Consider the following 17,136-nt stretch of genomic DNA (forward strand, 5'->3'; position numbering starts at 1 on the left):
GAAGAACCCCATTAATCCATATACCTATACAGGGCCTTCTGGGCCTTCTGATGGTGAGACCCGCAAGGAAGTTTCGACCAGTAAGCCCTTCAGTGTCGAGTCAAACTCTGTACCACTCCTTGATCACCGAAGGCAAGACAACCTACCCTATTACCCCTCAATCCTCTCCACCACACAAGCAGTCCCGTACGCACACACCTGCGAACAAGCCCCAATACTCGAGACATCGAACCTCATCGCCACGATGGCATTCCCGCCGCGTCCCATACACTCTCCGACCAGTCGCTCGACGGCCTCATTCCGCGACGTATACATCAGATTCGTGAATGGACGGAGCTCGCCGCCCACAGACGAGCGCACGATCGCGCCGAGATCAGTGCCCCAGTTGCGGGTTCGGACGGTAAGACCGTAGACTGTTCCGAGGACTTTGGTGATTTTGTAGCCGGGGAGGTCGTTGGTTGTTGTGGTGATGACACCGTGGGTGTCGGTGAAGCAGGAGGGGGTGTTGTCTTGGGATTTAGATGGAGGCATGGTACATAGTAAAGAATTTGTTCGATTATACACATTAATGATTTCAGGTTTAGTCAAGAGGAAGATTGCTTTTATCTTTATTTCGGATGAGGCATTTTGTCAAGGAAAATCGCGCATATAAAAAGACGATCAGCCTCGTATTCACATTACCTCAGACATTAATAGGATAGTGAAGCGGAGAACCTAATTAATGCGAGTAGTGGATCAAGCTCATTCATGAGATGCCAAATTATTCACTAAAAGCTTGATTGTCTCTGGAAGTGATTCTACCACTTCCCCCTGCTGATTGCTCCCGTCGGGGGTCTTGTTCTCTCAACCTCCAACATCCACTTTCTTTCAATATACTCCCTCTTTGCGGACTGGATAGCTGCATTTAATGATAAAGCATGCTCTAAAGGGAAAATTCCGGAGCTTTACCTCCTTTCATATAGTGAGACATGCGTTGATAACCCAAGAACTCAGCGATATATATTGCGCTTAGATCTTCTGCTACAGCATCTCAGGCCGCCTTTCTTCCCAATTACAGGTGGCCAACATCGACCACAAAGAATGCCATGACACAGCTGTCGAATAAACACTGGCGCCGCCAATCTTGGCGGTTTCTGCGAAGCCACTCCCAACGGGAAGATGAGGTCCTCAGCAGTGAATAAAGCCCAATGCAACTGTTCCCTCCTGTCGAAACCCTCATGTGAGCTGCGTATTATCAAGAACAAACTCCGATTCCCATACCAGTGGTCGGACGAGCGGTGCTATAGTCAATACCAGGGGCGGTCCGCAATAGCGGCCAAATAAGCCTTTGACCTACGAGATCGCGTGGGTGGTCTCAAGCTGTACGCCCTCAGTGACCTAGATCCCCACCCAAAGCTATGCACAGTGTTTATAGCGCCTCAAGATTCCATCTTTTTCTTCTCGGAGTACCGCACGTCCGCAACCAACTACCCTGACAGGGAGAAGGAGTGGATACACAAGATCACACGGATTACGCTCGGCGGCGACGAACGTTACCAGGAACCAGCTGCTGCGGCGAGGTTTTTGACTGCAGATTAATTGGAGAATCTGGGATTTCATGCCCGACACTGGTGGGTTACGTCCTCTTCAGCTTTTTGCATATCTGGCCGAGTCCTTTAGGATTTGTCTCCTTCGTACCTCCATCCAGTCTGGCGTTCAAGGAACCCGACCTTTTGTCAAAACACAGGGGTCCCCTCTGCCTACCATTTCTTCAAAGTAGGATTCTCGAAGTCATACCCCTGTCTACTCCCGGACAAGGATCTCTGGATGATTCGAGGCCGCTGCTGTGGCTTGCTTTCGTGATGGGCGGCTCGGTGTATCATCTGGGAGGGATGGGCGTCAGCAACTAGACAAATTGCAGGAGCGAAAGGCGTACGAACTAATTCCATACCCCAAAGTTGATTCCCCGATATTTCCAGGGAAATTGGTCTACGATTTGAAGCTAGATACGGACAACTACGTCACTGTTATCCGTGCAAGAATATATGAACTCATGCGAGGCTGCCATCATGCTCGTCAGCCGTTGATGACGATCAGAAATGAGCACCTTGGTGGAGAGGTAATTGAGTAGTAAGACATCTTCATCCCTAAGCAGTTATCTCTAAACAGTTTCAGATCTATTCCACGTTGGAAGATGAAAGCACCAACTCATGTAGGAACAACGAAGCAATGGCATACTCAATTATTCTGTACATCGGGTATAGCTTCTACTTCATCAGCCGTGGGTCTTTGTAGATGGTTGAGCTGGCATACGCCTCAGTCTAGTGAGTGTTTTCCTGGGTTGGACGCTGGGCAGGCTTTCCCAATGATGAGGAATTTATCTGAGGATTTTAATGTCATAAGTGTTAGCGGTAGCATTACAGAAGCATCGACCCCGTTATATGATGATGAAAAGCCTCCTCCCAGCGATCACGCAGTGTCCTCAGTTTCTTCAATAACCCTTAACAGCCATTTCCACAACCTTGCATCTGTTACAAATAACCCGCTTTCTCTCCGGAGGTTTTGACTGACTTGATGGTCATCCTGGACGGTTGGTAGCGGAGGATTTGAGGGCGCATGATCCATATTAACCTGGCTGTGGGGACGGGCAGATACTCCAGGGGAGAAGTCTTTTAATAGACTATGATCCAGCATTCTGTGTTTCCCATATGTCGGTAGTAGCTCATTAGAGGAGGGGTCTGGACACCAAGCACCAATATAAGCACCGGAAGAGGAGCTTGACAGATACTGGGTACGTGTATAAGCAACCGACTCCGCTGGGGCATCTGGAGGTAAAAGGGCAGACTGCATTATACAGTCGCCTCCAAGGTGATTATGACCTCTAGACGCTGGTAGCAAAGAGTCCGCAGCAGGGGGAGCTGGGACCAATGCCGATGGGTGTGAAGCATAGTAGAGCTGTGGTTGCCCAACGGGGGAAGTACGATATTCTGACTTCCACTGCGAACTCAAAGTCAGCTTTCGGGCAATGGTACTCCTCATGACATTGCCTCGGAGATGTCTTTGCTCCATTTCTCGGATTTCTTGTGGTGGTAGATCTTCCTGTTGTGCCTCAGAGTATAATTGTTTGTATCGAGGAGAAGATCGTTGCTGAATGAGCCAAGTTGCCAGGTCTTTTTCAGGACCGTAGGCTGTATCCCAGAGAGTAGCAAAAAGACCATAGTCATTGGTTGAATCAAAGCTGAGAAACCGAGACAGACACCATGATGTCATACTCTGTTGTAGAAGCTGCAACGCTCTGAGGCTGGAATAATCATCGGCTTTGCGCCCGACTGTTGGCAGAAGAGCGCTCTTGAACCCGTCCCGGAAAGAAGCAATGAGGTCTTTACTCAACTCGTCCCCGAACTGTGGAAGTCCAGGTGGGGCTAACAGTATTGCGTCCGGGACAGATGAAGAAAATCCCCAATCGATAATACATGTTATGTTATAATCCTCGTCAACATAGATGTTGTTAACACTCAAGTCTGGGTGCCATAGTGGGAAGCCTCCCAAGCAGGGACCTCGTAAATCGAGTGTTTCTATCATATCCCGGAGAGCGTCACCGGCAATAACGTAATCGACCCTGTTCTCAGAAGATTCACACTTCTCTCCAACTGCCACGAAAGCATTCCATAGATCGCACGCTTTTCGATGTTGAGCGTCAGATTCGTAGTCACGTCGAGAGGGGATTGGTGCGGTGAAACAATGGTGTAATAGCGGCAGAACTTCAGCATGCTGTGTAAACGCAGTGACAAGGCTGTCATAAAACTGTGTTTCAGAGGAGAAAGGGCCGCGAGGTACATCCTCTAAGGTATACCTTTGGTGCAATACATGGCCACGTGCAAGGCATTCTTTCACTTCAAAAGCACCTCCTTCCTCAAAAAGAGAGCCAATCCGGTCAAGACGTACATGCAGAAGCTTCTGAGTGATGGCGCCCAATTGACTGAGAACCTTGACTTTCTTATGCTCAGCTAGCTCTGGATGATTCGAGGCTGCTAATTTCCATGTGTCTGACAGCGGCCGACCAGGGGCTTTGCTCATCAGAATGTATGGGATTCCAATATCATTATCGTGCGTAGAGCTTGTAGAATCAGCTGAGGTAACATTCAAACTTAGAAATCTCATACCTGTAACCATAAACCTCCGGTACTGGTATATCGCTCTTCAACCTGAGATATCGTAGAGTAGCAGCCTCGCTAGCTAGAAGCTTCAAACTCAATTCCGACGAAGCGGCCAGATTATGGGGAGACCGTAGCACCCATTGTATCCCATCTTCAAACGAGACGAATATGGCCCAGTTGAAACTTCCCATAGCTGGGCGCTGATTCATATCACAAGTGCACACAATCCCCTGTCGCAGGGCACTTGCCTGGCGACAAAGGGCTTCAACGTTGAATTTAGCGTTTCTAAAGATTGCAGGTTTTGTATCTGTTGGCATCGTAGCTGTAGACCTTCGTCAAAGAATGGGTCCTGTGATTGGATATTTCATTGAAGGCAAATGTTAGAGTGTTCCCCAAATCTAATAGGCAAGTGGTCTGGTGAATGACTAAGCGCTGTTTACCTGCTTCGTCCAATCTGACTATCAAAATGACGAGTTGTCGACTGACTTCCGCAATCCCGCAATCCTTTTAGCAGCCGACATGGCAGATCAACCATGGCTCATATGCAGATATCAGTAGTCAAGGATGCTACGTTTGATCGACCAAATGAATGGGCTGGGTTGGGGAGCGCGTTCCGGTCGAAAGGTCAAAGAAAAATCATGTAAGTGGATTGACCATAGCGAGAACGAACCAGAAGTTTCATCTTAGGATAGTTCCCTAATGCGTCCTAGGTATATAAAAGAGTTCACGCAGACTTGCTCTCAATAAGATTGTTCTTGATAAGTCCGATCTCAACATCAACAAATCCCAGAAACCTCAAGTATCCTTCGCCTCCACCATACGTCAGGTCAAGGTACACAAGGAACGCTCTCATGACCTCTCTTGGTGCCAGGAAGTGCTTTTCAAAATTCTCAGGTGGACAGCCATCAAAGATAGACAGACCAGGAAGTCTCGCACTCTTCTCAGGGACCAGTCCCTCAATTTCAGCCTCAGAACGGTGATACTCCTCGATGATATCTTCATCCGACACACCCAGCAACTTAAGGACAACTGCAATGACGACTCCCGTCTCGTCCTTTCCCAAGTCGTCGTAAACAAGAAGTGGGAGGTCGAATCCATCCCGGATGTGTGCAAATATCGCTCTGTACGCAGGGGCAGACACGGTACAGTAGTGCTCATAGATCACCATGAAACTTTCGACTACGTCGTAAGAAAGCCGGTTGAAATGTTTAAGGAGCGTTTCTCGGCTCTCTTCCCAACTTATGGCGGGAACATGCTGTGTGGTAACGCCTTCGATGGCAATGGCTGTCTTGTTTGAGACTTTGTCTGAACAGAGGTCGAAGATGTTTCTGATACCGAAGTGTTCTTCCAAAGCCTGAACTCCAGCTTGGGAGACGTTCCTCAGATTGGCTGAGCGGAAGAGATATCCTCTTCGCACGGCTTTGTTGCCGGCCAATTCGTAGCCCCCAATGTCTCGGAAGTTGTATAAGCCTAAAATCTGAGGAGAGAAAGATTCCTGTTCCGGTTCCTGGCTCGAACCGCACAGCTTTCCCTTGATTTTACAAAGATGAAGGTTTTCTTTCATGTTGTTGGATTTGTTTATAAGCGTAATTGTGGTCTGGAGATGGAGTGCTGGAATCTGGTCATCCCAGTAGCCTGCGCCGACCTTTATACACCCCTAGCTTTTGCAGGTCCTCTCGAACTATTTTGTACCACCTCACTGATTTCCTTTGTGGCAGTCGGTGCGAAGGAGTGGAATTTGGGACTCGAGCTGCTTACACTGGCAGCAGTCTTGATTGACGTACCCTACACGCGTGAGATGCACAGTTCAGGATAATGGATCCCTTGACGTCAGATAAGGTCCAACTGAAAATGCCTGCGTACCATGATGATATTGAAACTGTCGTTACACGGTGTTCGTCATCTTTGTGCTTATGTCCTCGGAGATATTATCGGGCCCCTTGCTGACCATGACGTACAGAAGAATGTGGAAGTACATACCAGAGGATGCCTGACAGATATCGCTTCATCATCCTTCGCCGACTGCGAATATCTTCAGCAGTGTCCCTGAGATTGTCTGTCCCGAAAGAGCCTGACCGCATCTTCCACAATGCAAACAGTTACGTGGCCCGTTCCGCAAACTGGGGACACTTTGGGACGACCTCCTTGACATCAATCGTTGCTTCAATGTATGAGCTGAAGACTCATGAAACATACCGTCCCATAGATAGCGTGAGCTTTCGGCAATTTGTTTCACCATAGTCAGGAACCGAATACTTTCTATCACAATGACTGCAGTATCCAAGAACGTACTAGACAGAACACAATATACAATGAAGACTGACATATGCAAAGGCATGATATTCTGTTGATAGTGCTTTGCAAGATCAGGGTCATCAGGCTGAGTTCAAACTAGAAAAGGTGACAACTAGCTCACAAGTTGTGAATGTACTCTTACAGCACACTAGGTCAAAGTCGGGCTCAACTCCCACAATCCCATTACCTCGCACCGTTTACATCCTCTCTATGAGGCAGAATTTACCAGCGTTCTCGAAATGTCTATCAAACTAAGGCTTGCAAAAAGGCGAAGAGTCTCAGAACCCAGCGAAAAAGACACTGATGATGGAAAGTCGGTCGATTTGACGCGTTGTTATGCAGTGGATGATGGGGCTGCTGTCAAGGAGAAAGGGTTCGTCCACAGGTACTGAAAAGATACACTGTTCTCCTTGCAAGTTACAAAGGTCGACTGATAGAACCAGTCAATTCCTAAACCCTGCCTACAGCGATCTGTACATCATCTGCGGCGCCAAGGTCTTCCCAGCCCATCGAATCATCGTCTGTCCTCAATCAAAGGTATTTCAAGTTGCCTGTAAGCAAAGTTCGAAGTACTATTATCCTTATACACAAGCCCAGGATTCTTCATTAACCTGACACGATTTAGGCACCAGAACCACAGTCCAGCCTGAGCCAAGCAACAATGTCTTTTTTTGGGACAGTCGAGGATAATTGATTAATTGGTCATGATGTGGTCAGCAGGGCTAGGGAACGGTGAAGATTTGGACGTGATAAAACTTGAAGTATAGCCCTTTTTCAGTTACAGTGATTATCTTGAAGATAGTACACAGTAGTCAAAATGTATCAAGAGGGACGAAACACAAAAAATCATTGTTACTGTCGGTAAATGATCCACATCAAATGGCAGTTGAAAGACTCACATACTACTTAGTTAACCAAGACTTTGTCATCAAACTAAGGTTAATGATAAGCATAACTTAAATTGAAATAGACATCTAACCTTCTTATACGTCCATACAATGTATAGACAGAACACGCTCAGTCGAATACTTATCCTAGCATGCATGTCTCATTGATAATGCTTAAGAAATGCGACCCTTTCCCTTTTAGGGATGTTATTACCCAACCGTAATCTGACTGACTTATAGTAATGCTGACACACGGTGGAGAACTATATGAAGAACGCAGAGATACAGTGAAGACAATATAGAGTAGCGATTGGGATGAGCTATATAAGAGGTAGAACCTCTCGCCACAGTCAATGGAGCCTCACAATCAAAGCATTCTACCAAACTGTTTCTACTCCCCTCTCATCCTACCCGCAAGAGTCTCACATAGTATCAAGACCATCCTCCATTTCACAAAATGCATCTTTCACCCTGGGCCACTGCCACTTTCATTACCGCCGCTACGGCGGCTACTCTCAAGGTCAACTACTATTCCGACGGCGGCTGCTCCAACTACATGACCTCGCTCAATCCAACAACCGACTTTTACTGCTATGACTACGTCTGGTCCGGCTCCAACAGCGTGAATATCGCCGACTGCACGTTTCCGAATGGAAAGTGCCTCTGCACTTTTTACACGCAGCCGCACTGTAAGGGCGCGCAACAGACTGTTGTCTACGGTGGGGACAATTGTGCGTCGAACTGGGGCCGCGGATTCTATTCCATGAGGTGCAGCATTGAGCATGGCCTCTGAGCGGAGCGGGCTGATCATTGAGTCTGAGCTTTGAACTCTGCGGACCTTAACTCCGATCTCACAAGGTGTTGGTGGTCGCTTGTGGGGGCGAGCTGTCAGGGCACGGGAAAATGAGTGTGGTTTTGGTTTTAGTTGGCAGGGCGAAGAGGCGGAAAGTTGGACGTGGTATTAGCTTTTTGTCGTGTCTCCTGGTGTACTGAGCATATGATACATGCTTCTGAGAGGTATTGGTTAACAGATGCTGGCGGCACAAGTGACGTTCAGGGTGTTTGATTAACACCATCTACTTCTAGTCATATTCCTTCGCACCCCTGTCTCCACTGTGCATTTGTCCTCTTGCTCGTTCTGTCATCTGTTTAGCCGCTATCCAAACCTTTGTACTTTTCTCCTCATCCTACACCTTATGTAAATGAAAGGACACCATAACAAAAACAGATAGTATTCAAGACCCTTGCTAAGATCCATAGTTACATAACTTAGCAGTGCGTGAGAAGAGAACAGCTGAAGTTTCCTAGTACTAGCGGGGAGGCCGGAGGCCAACCTATGCAACGCCCTCATCTCTTTATCAAGTCTTGTGGCAAATCGCCGGGACTATTCCCATCAGAACTGTCTTCATACCCAGGCTACTCATGCTTCTGTTAGGGCGCATCTAATTCCCACAGATCCAGTGCTTGATAACATCATGCACATACGCAGCGACATGGTCACAGCCAATCTTCTGATCAGCTACCCTCGTACAACCACCAACTCGCGAACCGTCATCACTCCTATACAGGCCAAAGTCATCGGTGCCGCAGTTCGCAAGGTGGTCTATACTATGTAAGTCCGACATAACAAAGGGAGCAAGAATTTAGACTTACAAGGCACGCTATCAATAACAAAGTTGCGCTCGCATGGGTTCTGGTAGACGGGGGCAAGGAGGTGGTCATTACGACACGGGTCTTTGCCTTCTTTCCAGGCGACGGCGTAGTTCTCGTCCCAGTTGATTTGCTAGCCAGTGCTGATTTTGATGGCGGCTGTGCTGCTGACAGCGACGGCAAGGGAAGTGAGGATTATCTGGGAGACCTTCATGATGGATGGCCGAGGAAGAACAAGTGTTGGGACCTTGAGCTGTTTTGATCAGGGAAGAGCGAGAGATGCAAGCAGCAGAGTACCAGGAAGATTTATACCTTTTCTGCGACATGAAATCGTTTGAATGTATGTTAGTGGGCAGCTGGTGGAATAAATAGAGATAACTCAACAACTTGTTAAAGATTACTCAACAGCTTAGTAGATTAAACCAAGAGTTTCTTTCAAAGCAGATGAAGAGAGAGAAACAGGACAAGTGACTGGTCATCTGTTGTATATTCTTCCACTCGTATGTAGGTGTTGACTACAGCCTCGATCATCAAAGTGACGATTGTCCTGCAATGAGCGCTCAAATCCGGCCGGCTCAAAGAGATCTCCATGACGGGGCTATCAAGTCAATGCCAACTCTAGAAATGAATCTTGTATGAGCTTGGGAATGACAAGCATCAGACGGCCACGCCAGCTATTCTAGATAAACAACAATGAACGTTTGAACGAATCTATGAGATCCATAATCGATTAAATTGGTCTTGCGGAGGACCTATGGAGGAATACTTGGCATTGTGGTGGTCAGTAATCCTCGGAGAGATTGGGGTGCAAGCCAGGCTCTCGGCTACATATTGAGGCTGGTATGCATGTTGCAATGCGTATTTTTAATCATTTAGCGTTTACCCGGCGTGTCGAGGATGAAACTTAGCCCGCGAAGGGTGGTATAGCGCTTCCTCTTGTCTCAAATGGATTGAAGGCTTCTCGCTCTATCCAATTTGGAGAAAGATCCCGCTGTCTTCGATCCTATCTTTGGGAATAGCTCTTCAGAGTTCCCATAGCAGGCTGTTGTTATTACTGCGAGGATGCATTTACCTGTATACGTTCAACGCTTAAACTTCGGACGAGCTGAGCTGCAATTAATCGCGGATGTAATGTTTCCTATTATGACAATAATTGGATTCCGACAATAACCGCAATGAGACCAAAAGCAGAAAAACGCAGAAAAACGCAGAGACGTGTTGAGAGAAACAACGAGGGAGATGAATGCGAATACTTGTCCTTATATTAGTGTGGGAGCGGAATAAGGTTGGGTGGACCATTCTGGCCAGACTCCATTCGCAGGGGCCACGTGCTCTGATTGAGAAAGGATAGACAGGTCGTTGCCACATTTTTGGGTCTTTTTGATGCAAAACAGGGTGGAGGACTAGTTTGACTTCCTTTAATATTATTAGTATTATTGCTGGGGTCCAGATCCCGTGCAGGACTATCCACTATATTCTTTGCATCTTATTCGCATAGCAAGGAAACATCAACGCTATCAATGGCAGTACTGGCCAATAATAGGCGCTCTCGTATAGTTCCCGCCATAACAGGGAATACGAAGCGTACTGTATCCACTTCCCCATCTGGTTCATGAGGGAGACCAGGAAGGATCATCAAGGATCATCTCACTCACTGTTGGATTCGGTGGGTGGCTCTAGAATATTACGCCGACTGGCCACTTACCACTAGCTCTATCTGAGAAGGGTCGCAAAATCAAGATAGATCCGTTGCATTATTGTCTGAATCTCTTCTTCAAACCGATACATCAAACCGCCATCCCTCGACAGGTCCACTGCGGTGAGAATCATTTCCCAAGTGGGGGTTTTTTCCCCGAAGTCATAACCCAATTCGGCAAAGGTTGAGATGATCACAACGGCAGAGAAACTATGCAAGCCATTGCCCCTGAACTCAGCAAGATCTTCGCTCAGAGGGACATCTTTGCCGACTACTCCGTATTAGATCGTGCAAAGATGTCAGTTTTTGTCAATAGCATCGCGATTTCCTTCTTCTGCCATCTACCTACCTCCCCACCCACCTGCCCCTCCCCCAGGCCCTTGATCTTCACTTCTACACTATCTACCTCCATGTCCTGCACCGCAGTTCTTGATGATGGCAGACGCATCAGGCGATGACCGCGGCTGGATTCTCCACGCAGTCTCGTGGCCGCTGTTCGGAATCTGCGTTCTTATCACTGCTACCAGATTCTGGGTACGTGCGCGCATCATTCGGAGCTGCGGCTGGGACGATGCATTCATCCTGCTTGCATTGATCTGTGCCGCTGTCAATACTGTACTGGTAACTCTGAGTATCATGCATGGCACTGGGCGTCACATGCGTGATCTATCACACGAGCAACAGATCGCTTCAGTAAAGTACCAGCTGCTTTCCCAGGGGTTTCATGTCATGTCAACAAATTGGGGGAAGGTGTCGGTCGCCTTATTTCTGGTTCGCATTATTTCGGAGGTGAAGCAACATAAGCGAGCCATGTATGCGGGAATGATACTCCTGTCTATCATTAATATCGGTGGTGTCTACACAATCTACGGGCAGTGCACACCCACTGCAAAAGCTTGGGATAATGACATCAAAGGCACCTGCTGGCCAGCGGGAGCACAGAGAGATTACGCTTTTTTTCAGGGCTGTACGTATGGCTGGACGGACCTTCTCTTTAACGATGTTGCTAATCGGGGACGCTGTAGCTGCCTCTGCATTCAGCGACTTCGTTCTGGCGGTATATCCTCTCCTTACCATCAAGGATTTGCAGATGGCCACGAAGGTTAAATTTGGGCTCGGCTTCGTGCTCTCGCTTGGTATCATGTTAGTCAAAATTCCCGCCTCAACTCCTGTGTGCTGTACTCTAACGTCATACCGCATAGCGCAATGGTGGCTGCTATTATCAAGACCGTCCACTTGGCGGCACTGTCGGCCAGAACAGATTATACGTGGGATACGCTCACTCTGACAGTCTGGGTTTCAGTCGAACAATATCTCATTATTATAGCCGCTTGCATTCCTGCACTCACGCCTCTTTTCAATATCATTGTGCGTCGAGTAACCAGCAAGCGGTCCAAATCCAAATCAACTCCCAACGAGCTGGGAGCAAGCGACCGCAAGTTGAGTCGCCCTCAACCCTACCTGCCTTTTGCAAGCGTAGGGCGAGAATACGTCGAATATCCCATGACCTGCGTCGGGTCAGCGAAGGATTCCAAGCGCCGTAGCAGTGACAGTGAGGCGCTCATTACGATCGAGCCTAGTTCACCGACCGGGATCCTCAAAACAACCGAGTTTCATATCCAGGGGCTAGTACGATACGATGGAATGTGACGATTATTCATGTATTTCAGCTTATGTCAAACTATTTCACATTAATGTCATAATAACCAGAATTACGTCCGGCGTGCACCTACCTATTCGTCGCAATGCATGGAGGAATGGCTTGACTGTCTCAAAGGGACCTGACCATATTGGGCTGGAGATACCATCACTCTAAGGCTACTGGAAGCCCCGTTGTCCACCCGTTCAGACCCTCTGACTTATACCAATGGATTGCACCTCCAGCTCAGCTGTACTAACCTGCACTCATTGTTCAATTCTCATTTATAGAGCGTCATGTCTTCAAGGGCGAATAAATCTCCTATCCGAGATCTACAGCCGTTGTACTGCATATCTTCGGGTGAACACAGACACGGTTGGAGTATCTGCAACCCTTCTATAACTTCTGTATGTGTCAGAACTCCATCGCGAACCACAAAGAGTCAAATACCTGCACCTCAGTGAAGTCTTGTCCGGCTGTGCAGCAGGATATATAATTTAGGTTGTAATTATCCCCAGGCAATGAGCGTTACCTAAGCCTTCGACGCTAATATCGTGCCAGTCAATGACACTTTCGCATTGCTAACCATTTCGGGACGGTCTGCGCTCACTGACTTCAAATCTGGTAGTTTTGCAGCCTTTGCTCAAGAGTTCTCCAAGAAACTTCGGGATGGTTGCTCGTTTCCTTTCGCTGCCTCTTTGAGCACTTTCGCAACCTCCACTTGACATGTTAACATCTCAGCGCACTCCAGAGCAGTCCGCCCATTTACATCTTGATGCTGCGGTCTATTCCTCCAGAGACCAAAAACTGGACCATCTCTACGTTTCCAAGCTCAGCCGCCTTATATGCTAGGATTTTCTGCTGGCAATCCCGCCCAACTCCAATAGAAGCATTTCATCCTGATTGACCTGCCATCTATGTCAGTATAACGTAGTCTCTGAGAAATGATGTGATGAGACTAGGCTCAAATTTGAGGCAATATAACTATGCGACATGCAGAACAGGGACCAGCCCAAAATCAAGGTCTTATACGAAAAGACGTTGGGAAGAACCTGGTTATGAACACTCGACTGACGGCGAGATAACATGGTTCTGGTTTACTTTATATGGCAACCCTATAGCTATCCACGGAACGAAGCCGGAAGACCGACCGTGGTTCGCTTGAAGCTTGTTTAGCTCTTTTGAACCGTTGGGTCTCGTTTTGTGGTGTATCGGTATGATGGGACGATCCACGGTTGGCATGGAATTCCGATGTTTGGAAGTTTCCGCTATGTCTGAAATAGTTTTTCTCCATTGGATTATATTATGTTGGCTAGTATTGTAGCAGAATTGTGCTATGAGCCAAACTGCTTACAAGGTTACTAGGGTGTTGCAAATTTCCAGGATGTATAATATATTCAAGCAGTTGATCTGACAGCCTTAGCCTGAGGACAAATTTCATTTGTCTTTAGAGGAAACGCATAATAGATGAAATAAGATCAAAGAAGACCAATTGGTTCGTCTATATAGAATTGAAAAGATTTGTACAGTGCGAAGAAAGTAGGCAAGCGGTTAATCACAATTGTATAGCCCAATTCGAAAGAAATCAGAAGAGAGGCAAAACTGCCAGTATGTCCACTGTATCCCATGCAATAGTTGCAAGAACTCTTACCAGAATCTGTATAATCATTAGCTTAATCCACAGTACCGAAGAAAGTGACATACCTCATGACATAAGGGCAGATAGACTCTCCACCATAAGAGGTCCAGATAGCCTGTTCTCTGACAGGAGTACCAGTCTTCGCAGCGTTGATCATCCATCCGTCCCGGATGAAGATACCAACGTGGGCAACCTTGTTGCTGCAGTCACCACCGGTAGCCCAGAAGAGCAGATCACCCTCCTTAGCCTGTGCGCGAGGAATCCGCTTGCCCATGTTCGAGTTGTACTGCGTCTGCGCCGTGCGGGGAATGGTCTTCTTCAGCGCCTGGCAGACGGCGTACTGAGTCAAACCGGAGCAGTCGAAGCCGCCGCCAGAGGGACCCTTGCAGCCACCACCTCCCCAGACGTAGGGTAGGCCCTTCTCCTTCTCGGCTGCGTCGACGATGGCCTTGCCCGATCCGCTGCCGGAGCCGCCGCCGCTGCCTCCACCGCTGCCGCCGTCGCAGTGCTTGGTGACATAGGTGGAGGAACCGGTCTTCACGTAGTAATCAGCGACGTAGCAGCCGTCGGAGGTTTTGTCCCAGATCTTGTCGCCCTTGACGTCGGTGCCAGGGGCTTGGCAGACAATGGAGACATCGTGGCCCTTGGGGTAGGACTTGACAACGGGGTGGTCGGTGCCGGGACCGGAGCGGCAGTTGACGCCGTCGCCAGTGATGGGGTAGGCGCTGACTGAGGGAATGATGGCTGCAAGGGATGCAGCGACGATGGTGAGGTACTTCATTTTGGTGAGAGAAGGGAGATGAGAATTTGAGATGTGTTTTGATTGAGGCTTGATGATGTTGTTGTTGAAGTGGACTCAGACACGGGCAGATCGTACCTTTTATAGACATTGAGCTCTTGTTGCTGCTTCTTCCCCATTTCATGAGATTCTTCAGAGCCTGTCGATCCGAAGGAGCACATCTCGTATTCCCACAGAGCCCAAACATGAACGCTCGTGTTTTCTCAATTCAGGGTCCAGGAAAGGGGCCGAAAATCGTATCCGAGGCCAAGTTTAGAAGCGTTACATCGACTAAGGTCCTGTGAGTGCCCGGCTCGTACTGTTCGTGTTCCTGGGAATCGAAGGAGTAGGAAGCCATTAGGAGTTAAGCAGAAGGGCATGCTCTAAAAATAGATCTAAAAATAGCATCCAAGAGGACACAAGCTCTGAAGCTTAACTCGTCAAGGCCATCTTTCTCGTTCTTCTCGTGTTGCAGATTAGTCTGCAGATCACCCACAGCGAATCATCGCCGAATACGAGATCAGACCATCACAATACCCCAGGGGTATGTTCCATTAGTGCGATTTAATCTGGCCTAATAAACTAGTTTGATCCGTATTTGTTTGAACCCTGGTGCGTGGAGGTCCTCATGTTGCGTTGATTCCTTTTTGAGAGTCATTCAGCGAGACTATCTGTGCGCAATTCAATGCGATGCCCTAGATAAACTAAGTAAAGCAACACGCGAAGCATTTTTGACTTCTTGACTGGAATCTGATGGGATCTGAAGTTCTTGGTCTCTGTCGAACAGGTTCTCGCCTCTTTCCTGGAGGCAATGCAACCTCGAAATAGAAAGCCTTGCTCGTATTTTGATTAAGTGGCTCACTGAGCCTGCAAGTCTTCATTTCATTGAATCAGCTGCTACTAATCAGTAGTAGTGGTTGAGTAAATCTTCGAGAGACGATGTGACACTCGAGATCCATTGCAAGCTAATCTTTCCTTTCGATCCTGGGGACTCTCTGGCTAGTTAGACTGCACCGAATGCCTCGCCAAACCGAGGTTCAATGGTATCCAGGTTATCCTCTTGTCTCCTAAGGGACAGCAGCAGTCGGGCTCCCGAAATCTAAAGCTGGGAAAGACGAAGTCTAGTCGCCGTGGAAGTGGTGTTCGTGCTCCGATTGCACCGTGTATCGACTGCCGTTCTCGGATGGACTCGTTCATAAGTGTCGTTTACAGCGACGGACGAAGCCCTTCATTCGGGCAGGCCATCCGTACTATGTCTCGCCTTTAGAAGTACTAGATGCGCTGAAGGACGGAGGGTTTTGGAACGACGCGCTGGATGATTATCGATATGAGCTGGGGAAGGAGGTGAGACGCCATGGCGTGATGGGATTGACGTGGGAGAGTACTCTGTTGCTTTGCTTGAGACATATACTGGGAAGTGGTACCCTTGAAGACGTTCACGATCGATTGGAATCCTACAAGCTGGTCTTGAGGGAGGTGTAAAGACCTTCAAAGCCCTTGCTGTCTAGCCAGTTTGTTTGACCACATTATTGGATCAGGCAGTAAACATCAAGCTTGTGCCTGCTTCAAGGAGGATGACAACCCGGTGACGGCGAATGAAGTCATCCCCCACCCCGGCATATATAAACACTTAGCAACACATCTACTCCAATCAGACAAACAACTACGAACAATCATCATCAGCAGCATCAGCAGCATCAAAATGCCTCCAATTCGAATTCCGATCTCTCGGTCACTGAGACCTTACAACCGTACGTGACAAAGTGACCCCCCCCCCCTCCAACCTCTCATCCACCAGCACTGACAGAAATCAGACGTCCGATTCCTTGCCACAAAACCATCTGGATCATCTGGAAATCCGATCTCCAGCAACCCCCAGGCTTATTCTATCAACAAGGCCCGCGGAAGGGAGGCGGGGCACTCCGACGAAGCAGATACACGGTCAGTGCAATCGCCGGTCTCGATGCACAGGGCACACCCCTCGGAGGCGCACGAGGGCGAGGAGCAGACGAGTGCGGATGCAATGATCAAGAATGACCCCAACGAGCCGACAGAGAAGAAGAGAGAGAATGTGGAGAAAGCGGGGAGCAGGAAGATGGGGCCGGAGGATGAACAGAAGTCACGGAGGTCTAGGGTTTAGGCTGAATATATCTACCTCGTTGACTATGTACATTACTACATTAAGACCATTGAATGCAGACGATTGATGATCTACCTAGGTAGTATATGTGTAAGGGAATATAATATAATATTGCATAGGATGAAGCTGATAATCGATGGAGGACAATGGATGACGTCACCGTTGCGTAGTGTATCTCTTATCTCTTTTTTTAGTCTCCTTTTTTATCTGACAGCGACGGATCAAGATATTTTAAGGGGCGTATCATGAGACCTGCTCATTTCAGCTCGGACCAAG

At 48.1% G+C, this 17,136-nt stretch overlaps 7 protein-coding genes across 7 annotated transcripts; 3 read left to right on the forward strand and 4 right to left on the reverse strand.

Moving 5' to 3' along the window:
- Positions 1-150: 150 nt before the first annotated feature.
- On the reverse strand, positions 151-531 carry ALT_7178 (YbjQ family protein; the record flags this gene model as incomplete). Its single annotated transcript, XM_033557286.2, has 1 exon — positions 151-531. One exon carries the CDS (start codon positions 529-531, stop codon positions 151-153), a length of 381 nt encoding a protein of 126 aa, XP_033413177.1.
- A 1,917-nt stretch (positions 532-2,448) lies between these two features.
- On the reverse strand, positions 2,449-4,453 carry ALT_7179 (uncharacterized protein; the record flags this gene model as incomplete). Its single annotated transcript, XM_089600197.1, has 2 exons — positions 2,449-4,096; positions 4,143-4,453. 2 exons carry the CDS (start codon positions 4,451-4,453, stop codon positions 2,449-2,451), a joined length of 1,959 nt encoding a protein of 652 aa, XP_089455659.1.
- Positions 4,454-4,860: 407 nt separating this feature from the next.
- Positions 4,861-5,700, reverse strand: ALT_7180 (tyrosine-protein phosphatase; the record flags this gene model as incomplete). Its single annotated transcript, XM_033557284.2, has 1 exon — positions 4,861-5,700. The coding sequence occupies one exon, from the start codon at positions 5,698-5,700 to the stop codon at positions 4,861-4,863; it is 840 nt and encodes a 279-aa protein (XP_033413175.1).
- A 2,075-nt stretch (positions 5,701-7,775) lies between these two features.
- Positions 7,776-9,230, forward strand: ALT_7181 (uncharacterized protein; the record flags this gene model as incomplete). Its single annotated transcript, XM_033557283.2, has 3 exons — positions 7,776-8,049; positions 8,774-8,930; positions 8,975-9,230. The coding sequence occupies 3 exons, from the start codon at positions 7,776-7,778 to the stop codon at positions 9,228-9,230; spliced, it is 687 nt and encodes a 228-aa protein (XP_033413174.2).
- A 1,866-nt stretch (positions 9,231-11,096) lies between these two features.
- ALT_7182 (uncharacterized protein) lies at positions 11,097-12,314 on the forward strand (the record flags this gene model as incomplete). Its single annotated transcript, XM_033557281.2, has 3 exons — positions 11,097-11,631; positions 11,690-11,807; positions 11,867-12,314. 3 exons carry the CDS (start codon positions 11,097-11,099, stop codon positions 12,312-12,314), a joined length of 1,101 nt encoding a protein of 366 aa, XP_033413172.2.
- A 1,636-nt stretch (positions 12,315-13,950) lies between these two features.
- On the reverse strand, positions 13,951-14,723 carry ALT_7183 (C40 family peptidase; the record flags this gene model as incomplete). The annotated part of the gene is made up of 2 exons (XM_033557280.2): positions 13,951-13,960; positions 14,008-14,723. 2 exons carry the CDS (start codon positions 14,721-14,723, stop codon positions 13,951-13,953), a joined length of 726 nt encoding a protein of 241 aa, XP_033413171.2.
- A 1,699-nt stretch (positions 14,724-16,422) lies between these two features.
- ALT_7184 (uncharacterized protein) lies at positions 16,423-16,860 on the forward strand (the record flags this gene model as incomplete). Its single annotated transcript, XM_033557279.1, has 2 exons — positions 16,423-16,471; positions 16,535-16,860. 2 exons carry the CDS (start codon positions 16,423-16,425, stop codon positions 16,858-16,860), a joined length of 375 nt encoding a protein of 124 aa, XP_033413170.1.
- Between the last annotated feature and the right edge of the window lie 276 nt (positions 16,861-17,136).

Source organism: Aspergillus lentulus (assembly GCF_001445615.1).
Source record: "Aspergillus lentulus DNA, contig: Alt12, strain: IFM 54703, whole genome shotgun sequence".
NCBI classification, from domain to species: domain Eukaryota; kingdom Fungi; phylum Ascomycota; class Eurotiomycetes; order Eurotiales; family Aspergillaceae; genus Aspergillus; species Aspergillus lentulus.